This window comes from Chroicocephalus ridibundus, chromosome 2 (assembly GCF_963924245.1).
Source record: "Chroicocephalus ridibundus chromosome 2, bChrRid1.1, whole genome shotgun sequence".
Lineage (NCBI taxonomy): Eukaryota > Metazoa > Chordata > Aves > Charadriiformes > Laridae > Chroicocephalus > Chroicocephalus ridibundus.
The window spans coordinates 1,270,055-1,279,207 of record NC_086285.1 but is presented as its reverse complement, the minus strand read 5'-3'; the positions used below and the strand labels follow the sequence as shown (position 1 = coordinate 1,279,207).

At 59.6% G+C, this 9,153-nt stretch overlaps 1 protein-coding gene across 2 annotated transcripts in view; it reads right to left on the bottom strand.

Annotated features, from left to right (window-relative positions):
* Window positions 1–98: 98 nt before the first annotated feature.
* Window positions 99–9,153, bottom strand: part of SCAP (SREBF chaperone) — a 68,671-nt gene continuing 59,616 nt past the window's right edge. For both annotated transcript variants that reach the window (XM_063324195.1, XM_063324196.1), the window contains exons 16-23: window positions 8,523–8,638; window positions 7,823–8,393; window positions 5,348–5,433; window positions 4,753–4,835; window positions 3,812–3,978; window positions 3,121–3,201; window positions 2,019–2,225; window positions 99–1,678 (exon numbers count right to left, since the gene is read on the bottom strand). In XM_063324195.1, coding sequence (XP_063180265.1) covers window positions 1,433–1,678; window positions 2,019–2,225; window positions 3,121–3,201; window positions 3,812–3,978; window positions 4,753–4,835; window positions 5,348–5,433; window positions 7,823–8,393; window positions 8,523–8,638 — 1,557 coding nt within the window. In that variant the 3' untranslated portion in view covers window positions 99–1,432. The remainder of the gene's footprint in view (window positions 1,679–2,018; window positions 2,226–3,120; window positions 3,202–3,811; window positions 3,979–4,752; window positions 4,836–5,347; window positions 5,434–7,822; window positions 8,394–8,522; window positions 8,639–9,153) is intronic.

The window sequence follows — 9,153 nt, the reverse complement described above, 5'->3', positions numbered from 1 at the left end:
TGCAGCTGGCGTGGGGGCGGGGGGGGTTCTCTCAGACCTGGGGGGGGCGGGACTGTGAGGGAGGGGGGGGGGGGTTCAGGAGAGGGGCTGAACCGGGCTCGGGTTAGTTCCGTTTAATGGAGGTGTCCTCGTACACGTTATAAAACACAATCTGGTACAAAAAGCGTCCCCTGTACAGTACAAAGCGTACAGCTGGGCTAAGGCCACCCGCGGCAGAGGGGGGGCCGGGGGGGGGGGGGGCTGCCCCGGGGGAGCACCCGGGCCTTGGGTCCCTCCAGGGCCTCCCCGCCTGCCCCTACAATCACCGGGGTTCAATTAACAGACGTCATCGGCGGTCACTTGAGGGAAGAGAGCGTTAGAGGAAGGGGTTCAGCTCTGGGGGGGCTGCTGGCCCCGAGCCCTCCCCGCTCCCCCCCCGGCATCAGTCGGGCCATTTCCCCCCCCTCCATCCCAAGGGACCTTCTCCCCTTTTCCCACAGGGAGGATGGGGCAAGGGCTGCCTGCCCCCTCCCAACCTGAGAAAAGCCTCCTCTCTGGCCCCGCAGCAGGAAGAGGAGGAGGAGGAGGAGGAGGAGGAGGAGGAAGGTGCTATTGCTGCAAACGGAGCGGAGGAGGGAGCCGGGAAGGGCGGCTCTGCCACGGCGGTTGGTGGAGTGAGGGCGGGCGCTGCTCCCGCACTCTCCTGCCATAATAAATAAATATATACAGCACATAAATAAATAGGGCAGGGACGGCCGCGGCACAGAGCCCCGAGGGCTGGGGCCCTGCCCGCGCTCTAAGGCACCTGGAGGCCAAAGCCCAGTGCCCCGCGGGCTCAGCCCCGTCCTTCTCCCGGGATGGGGGGAACAGGGACTCTGGCCTCCCCCAGGGATGGTGGCCCCCGGCTGCTCCGCTCTGGCCCGGGGCTCGCACTCGCAGCCGCTGCCGGGCCAGGCTGGGCGTGCAGGGCTGCTCTCGGTGCCCCGGGAGCGGGCGATGGGCTGGGACGGGTGCTGCAGGGTGTCCTGCCCACCACGGCCCCGCTCCTGCCCCGAGCCGGGGCTGCCGCAAGGCACCGCCGCTCCTCCAGCACCCGCTGCTGTCACTCCGTCTCCCCGGGCAGCCTGGGGGAGCCACCACCACCACCACGTGCTGTCCCCGCCTCCTGTCCCATCCCGAGCAGGAGCTCGGTGTTCTGTCCCCACAGCCCCCGGGGGACCATTGCGCCTCCAGGGAGCACCAGCGACCGCGCGGAAGATGCTGGAAACGGGAACAAGCGGGCTCGGGCCCTGCAGACCATTGGGTGACAAGAGTCCAGCTTACAAGGCGGGGAGGTGACAGAGGCGCTGGAGCTGGTGTCCCTGCGCCCACTCCTCGTCAAGGGAAGGGGCCCGGGTGCCCCGTCCCACCTTCCTCGCTCAGCCCCGGCTCCAGCGCCTGCTCCTCCTCCTCCTCAGTCCAACTTCTCCAGCACGGAGGGCACGTAGACCAGGCTGAGCTCGCTGCCGAAGTTGCAGACGATGGCGGCGTTCTCCAGCACCAGGATCTGCCGGGCCGGCTGCGACTCGTTGCTTTTCCCCAGGTAGACGGTCTGGAGCAGGTCGCCGTAGCCGATGTCCCAGAAGGAGACGCAGCCCTGGCCTCCCGTCACCAGCAGGTTGTCGGAGATGACGCCCAGGCTGGCACCGCAGCCCATCTCCTGCGCGGAAGGAAAGCGGGTCAGCGAGCCAAGCCCGCGGCCAGCCCTGGCCAAAGCGGGCAAGAGGCCACTTAGCCACAGCCCTTCTGCCAGCCCCGTCCCAGACGTGCTGGAAAGGGCCCACAGAGCCTCGCCGTGGGACAGCACCGTTTGGCCAAGCAACAGATTCGGTCTTTTCCGAGCTCCTGCACATTCTATTTACAAACAGGGGAAGTTTTCCAAAGCGTGTGGAGTTTAACTAGAGCTCCCTTCACACTGCAGCCCAGCGGAGGTGGGCTGCGGGGTCTGGTGGGGTCCGGAAAAGCACAGGAGCACCCCTAACCTTTCCCTGGCTACCAACCTGCTGGATGGAATAGAGCTTGATCCCCGAGCTGCGGTCCCAGATGCTGATCACGTCGTCCAAGCCGCTGCTGATGACGCAGGACGTTGTGCAGGTGAGGGAGGTGACGTCCCCGCGGTGGGCGTACATGTGGCTGACCTTGCTCCCTGTCAGCACGTCCCAAAGGCAGATGGCCCCGTCCTGGCCGCCGCTCGCTAGCACCATCGTCTGCAAGGACACGGGCAGAAGCAGGTCAGAAACGTGAGCGGGCGGCAGACAGTGCCCTTTCCATCCCACCCCGGGGCTTCGCAGCGCCACCGCCACACAGAGACGCTGAACACACATGACAATTCCGTAGGGAAGTGGGTCCCGTGCTCTGGGCACGCTCCCAGGCTGCAGGAGGGCACAGGAACGAGGGATGGAAAACTGAACAGCCAGCTCCACGGATTCCCTGCCTTTGTACCTGTGTTTGAGCAGGCTGGAGGTAAGAAAAGCCCAGCCTGGCAGGACTCACAGCTGCAGAGAAACCTCAATTCGTTTCTCAGAGCTCTGCAGCGCCCAGGTGTGGCTCTCCCGCTTCTCTCCAAGGGGATGAGGTCCAGAAAGCCTTGGCGGGGGGATGACAGCAGAGCAGGGCCCTGTCCTTAGCCCTGCCATCCCGTCCTTAGCCCTGCTCTCCTCTCCAGCCCAGCCTACGCTGCCCCTCCCGGGAGACAGCCGGTCCCCGGCAGGGCAGATATCCATGGGGCATGGACCATTTCCTGGGCCAGTTTCAGCCCCTGCTCCCAGCTCTGCCTTCGGAGCTGCGTTCAGAACGGAGCCGGCAGCACGGGTGCAGCGGGAATGGGGCTTTCCTGCTGCAAAGAGGGCAGGGGGACAAACCACCTCCGGGGAAAGGGATCGCTGCGCCCGCAGCGGGCTGGATGGGAAATAAGGGTTCAGCTTGTGAGGCACACGGTGAGCACACCTTTACAGCAGCCAGAGAACCCTCTGCGTCCTCAGAGAAGCGCAGATGAACTTTTCGGCACGTACATCAGGAAAGGGGCCCAGCTCTGGCCGACGCCGTGGCTCAGCAGCCGTACGTAAGGATGTTCTCCGAGGTGCAGACCCAGCTGCGCCCTACCTGGTCGATGTACACAGCCGTGATCGCTCCCGAGTGACCCTGCAGCGTGAACAAACAGCACGAGTCTTCCAGCCGAAACACCTGCAGGGCAGAAGAGGCGGCCGTGAGTGTCGGCGGGGGGCAGCCGTGCTGCAGGACGACGCCACCTGAGCCTTATCACTCTTGCTAACGAAGCGACACATCTCACTTTATCTTCCTCGCCGCCATCCCCCTCGCACGGCAGAGCCAGGGCATGTCAGCGGTTCAGGAGAGCGAGGTCAGGGGATGCTGACACCAAGGGCAGGGGAAGGGGGTGATGCCTGTCGGGCTGTGACAGGGCAGGGACGCGATGAGCTGGAAGGGACAAGGAGAAGACAGGGGAAACCCCAGGAACCAGATGCTGATGTTCATGAAGTCACCCAGCCCTAAGGCAGGAGGATCTCGTGTTCTGCTCAGGCAGACGGCTCCCACGGGGCTCTGTCCTCCTGACTCCATCCAGGGGCCACATCCAGGCAGATAAATAGAACACGGGGAGCTTCAGGCATGCACCGGACTGGGCTCCAACCACCCCACCCCGAATACTCACCTACCTTTGTGCACGTACACACGTCGGCTTTGCCCCCCCACCCACGTAGGAGACAAGCGCACGTCCCACAGCGTCCACAGGCCGGACAAGCGCCCGCACCCTGGCAGAGCCCCGAGGAAGCCTTACTCTCAGCGTGTGGTCCTGGCTGCCAGTGACCAGCCGTCCCGCCGCAGCCTTCAGCGCCGTGATGGGCTTCTGGTGGGCGCAGGACACGGTGTGGGTGAGCTGACACAGGACGATGTCGCTGCTGCTGAACACCGGGGAGGACGGGATGCTGCTTCTGCTCGGGGCTCCTGTGGCGAGACACGCGGGTAAGTCCTCGCCGCAGCAGAGCCAGCCCTAACGCTCCTAACGTCAGCCAGAAACGGTGTGGTACCAGGGACGCCTGGATGCTCAACTTTAAGGAATCTGAACCTGGTCCTCCAAAGAGCCGAACACTCGGCGCTCTGGCTGACACCAACAGCCGCTACAGCCGCTCAGCGCCCACGAACAACCGGAGTGAGGGTCTCCAACAGGCTCCTCAGCAGCAGAACTCCCTGCTGCACACCAGTGCCCCTCTGCAGTAAGCCTTCTGCAAGACTGAGGTCCCCGAAGCCCAAAAGCGCGGCGATTACTCGCCCTGTCAGAGCGGCACAACAGCTGGGCGCGAGACTCTATGGGGAAAAGTCATTTCCACAGCCAGCGCAGAGCCTGCTCCACTTCCAGGGCTACAGCCTGCATTCCAGGAATGCAACCATTCTCCTGGAGTAAGGCCAGAGCTTCTCTCCCCTCCAGGCCGCTACAGAACCAAAGGAGCCGCTGCACTGCAAACCAGTTACCACCACGGACTGGTTTTGTGTGGCCGAGGCCCCAGGCTACGTCGTGGTTGTGTGGGGCTCCGCGGTGTGCAAACAAGCGAGAACGGACCTTGCTGAAGGAGAAATATGTGAGAAGGAGGAGAGGAAAGAGGCACAGGGCAGAGCCGACCCTGAACGCAGGCCTCAGCCTTCAGACCTGGAGAAAACACTGGAGAAAAGCAGCGGGGCAGAGCTCAGAGCGGTGCACGGGCTGCTCGGACGCTTGCTTACCTCGGAACTGCAGGTGGTTCAAGGATGTGTGTGTCTCTAGAGAGAAGAAATCTAAAGAGCCATTCAGCCGGGCAGCGACGATCCTGAGGGAGAAACGCAGGCACGTGAGGAGAGGCCTTTGCCCGCTCTCACGGGGCTGAGGAGCCCCAAGACCAGAGCCCTTCCGAGGCAGGGCCCAAACCACGCAGGCTCCCCCTGCGAGGAGCACTCCCGATGGCAAGGAAGGGGGCTCGGAAATTATGTTAAGCTCAGGCCGCAGAATAAAGCGGCAGATGGCAATGCCTCTTGAATAACTGCACACAGAAACCAGCGACCCAAAGGCCCCATGGCCCAGCCCTGAATCGTTCTGGACATTCAGCTACCAGAAAGACCGAATATCTGGATGAAGTAGCAGCTGGAACAGAGACGGACCCGGGAAAGCTCGCTCCACCATGCCCAGCTTGAGAGGTGGACGCGTGGGAAGGGACTTCCCAGCTAAGTCTCCGCCATCTGGAGCGGTTCCACCGCCACGGCAGGAGGGTCAGGGCTGGGGTCCTGGTCTACGCCTCGTGTTCTCCTCCCCTCGCAGGAGATCACCGAGCACAAACGCAATTACCGGTTGTTCAGGAAGACGAGCGCGGTGATGCCAGATTGACCTTCCTCGTTAGTGCTACGGAGGGTCCCCTCGATAGCATCCCAAACCTGGAAGGAGAAGGGGTTAGTGCCGTGATCCTGACCAAAGACCAGTTGTACATGGGGGAGCTGTTGATCCACGCAGCAGCTAACCTGTGCCGTGCCACACACCCCCCCGGCCCCCTCAGCTGTCCCATCCCAGCGACGGAGCCTGGAGGCAGCTCCCACTCGGCACCAGTGATCACACCACCCGCGTGTGCTTGGATCTATCTTCAAGCGAAGCAGCAAGTTCTCAAGTGAACACCCTTTTGTTCCACAGCAGAAACAGTGAATAGAATTCTTTTTTTCAAAGAAATCGTCAATGACATAGACATGGGATCGAACACACCCTCAACGAGTTCGCCAACGACACCAAGCTGAGTGGTGTGGTGACATGCCAGAGGGATGGGATGCCATCCAGAGGGACCTGGATGGGCTGGAGAAGGGGACCTGCGTGAACCTCATACGGTCCAGCAAGGCCAAGTGCAGGGTCCTGCACCGGGGTGGGGGCAGCCCCCGGTCCCAGCACAGGCTGGGGATGGAGGGATGGAGAGCAGCCCCGAGAGAAGGGCTTGGGAGTGCTGGGGGGGGGAAAAGCTGGCCATGGGCCGGCAACGTGCGCTGGCAGCCCAGAAACCCCCCGCAGCCTGGGCTGCATCCCCAGCAGCGTGGGCAGGGGGGCGAGGTGGGGGGGATTCTGCCCCTCTGCTCCGCTCTGGGGAGACCCCCCTGCAGTGCTGCCTCCAGCGCTGGGGCCTCAGCACAGGAGAGACACGGAGCTGTTGGAGCGGGGCCAGAGGAGGCCCCGGAGCTGCTGGGAGGGCTGGAGCCCCTCTGCTGTGGGGACAGGCTGAGAGAGCTGGGGGGGTTCAGCCTGGAGAAGAGAAGGCTCCGCGGAGACCTTGGAGCCCCTTCCAGTCCCTCAAGGGGCTCCAGGAAAGCTGGGGAGGGACTCTGGAGCAGGGAGGGGAGCCATGGGACGAGGGGGAGGGTTTTACACTAAAAGAGGGGAGATTGAGATGAGATATTGGGAAGAAATTCTTGGCTGTGAGGGGGGTGAGCCCCTGGCCCAGGGTGCCCAGAGAAGCTGTGGCTGCCCCATCCCTGGAGGGGTTCAAGGCCAGGTTGGACGGGGCTTGGAGCAACGTGGTGTGGTGGGAGGTGTCCCTGCCCAGGGCAGGGGGTGGCACTGGATGATCTTTAAGGTTCCTTCCAACCTAAACCAGTCTGTGATTCTACGGAAACCTCCTCAGAGCTCTAAGGACCACAGCACCATCCGACCTCTCCAGGGACACAATCCACACGGTGTGCCCTGCTCCGACCGGAGCTCTGACCAACAGAGCATGGGGCTCCCCACAACGGGAGGGACCCAAGATCACACTACCCTCTTTTTCCTTCTAACTTTACTGCCAATAAATGCTATTTTAATCAGTACTTCAAAATCTGCATGCCTTTCTTACCGGGGTCATAACGAACACCAGCCCCACTCCCAGCTCCTCGCAGCTCCTCTCAGCCCCACATCTGCCCTGTTCCGAGCACAAAGTGCTCCGGATTTTGAAGGAATATTGTCATGTGGACTGGAAACAAGATTCGGCAGCAAAATTCAGTCAGTGTCTCAAGGCAGCTGCTCGGGAGAAGGGATCTGAGCTCAAAACCATATTTAAAGGATAAAAAGCCCCAACGGAGTGGCCTCCCTGTGGCTTTGTTGGGAAGAGTGAGAGCTGCTCACGTGCAGCACAGGCAAAACAAGTCCAAAATCATTAAAATTTTTTATTTCAAAATGTGTTTGTTTTTTAAAAAAAAAAACAAACCTGCACTTACTTTGAAGGAAAAATTCTAACTTAATTTCCAAAAATGAAATTAAAATTAAACGAATCCGGAAAGTTTCTCATTGGAGGAGGTTTAAATTTCTGATTAAAATTTGCTTCAAAACCTGTATCCTTCCCATAGAATTCCTACTCGTTTTACTTCGTGTCATGACTGACCAGCAACGTGACTTAATGACCGGCAATCTTTAAGCTCCTTGAGTCTTAAAGAGCTGCTATTATTTAGCGCCAACTGAAGAATTTTTCTCCTTACACTAAGAACCTCCTTTGAAATGAGTAATTTCAACAACTCAAGAAGCAGGAAAGCAGATAAGCAAAGTACTGATGAAAGAAGAAGCTGCTTCGAATACTTTAAAAAATGACTGTAGGTCATAATAGCCACTTTACCGTAATTCCTGTTCTGTTCTAAAAGCGAATTAAGCTGAAACGCTGAGATTTTCAGTGCAAAAGAGGAATTTCTGCTCTGGGACCTGTCCTAACCCGCGCCCCAGAGGCTGCGTGCCTGGTGCTGGTGGTTCTGGTCCAGGCGGTGCCACCGGCTCTGCTCAGAGCCACCCCGGTGCCAGCAGCTCGCCCAGTGCCTTGTTCCTTACCTCCAGCTTCCCGTTACTCCGGCCCGCCACAATCAGGTTCCCCTGCAGGTCCAGGCTCCAGACAGAGCTCTCCCAGTCTCCTCCCCAGGAAGGAAGAGGTGACGATTTGTCAAATCCCGTAAAAGACTCGTCCCCCAGGCTCCTCCTGCGGCTGCTGCAGCCTCCCTCCTCGGTCCCGCAGCCCAGGGAGCGGGGACTGCCGCTCCCCACGCAGAATCCAGCCTGTCCATGCGGGGCTGAGAGGCCAGTGAAGTTCATGCAGTTGGAGGAGCCGTGCTCTTCGTACACTTTACCAACCAGGCTGCTGAAGTCATAGCCGCTCTCCTTCTGGCGACCGCCCACCGCACGGAGCCGCGTCTCCGACTCGGCCACCTTCACCTGCTCAGAGAAGTTCGTGTCAATGAGAGAGGTGAGGTCGGGCTGGTCGCAGAAAAGCGGAGGCTGGGGAGGGCTGAGCATCCTCTTGAGCTGGTGACTGTTCTCAAAGGAGTCATCCAGACCATTCTTGCCGTCCGGACTGTGATCCCAGCTCTCCTGGTAATCGAAAACACCACTGCTGTCTCTTCGCAACCTGAAACACAGTAATAAAAGGTCAGTCCTCCCACCCCTACTGTCGGAGCTTCTCATTTCTTACAGAGGGGTTTGCACCAGCTGCTGAGCAGCGATTGTGGAGGGACCTGCCGGTACAGACACCACGTACCTGGGTTTGGGAATAACGGTGAGGCAGTCGCCAGTCTGAGCATCCCACACACGGATCTGGCCCACCAGGCAGCAGCTGACAAGCAGCATCCCATCACTAGCCAGACATTCGATGTCCTGGGAAGGAAGAAGAAGCACAGCTGAGCACGTAGCACCACCGAGGCTCTGGAGTCCAACAACCACCTTGCGTGTGGCTGAGGAACTATATAGATGATAAATTTTATGTCAAAACTACATGGAGCCTAGGGATACTCTGAGAACACAAATACACCTTTGTCCAGAGTCCTAGACGTGCACTAGACTGCTGCAAATCAGACAGACTCTGTCTGTCTTCCCTTTTCCTGACTAAGTATCACTCAAAGAGACAGGAGGATCAGGAACAGGGGTGCAGCTTCTCTGGAAGACATGGCACAGCGTTGCAAACTCCACCTGACTGGATGCTCAAGTGCTTTGTTTCATCTCAGAATAGGAAGAAACATCTTTTCCCTCAAGAAAAACAAGTGAACTGAGCAGCAGCGCACTTCCGTGCAAACCCACGGATGCTTTTAGCACTGGAAACAACATTAAACAGCTCAAACTTATGCACTAACTTTTGGGAAGCAGGGAAAAAACGATCCACTAGGCATTAAATA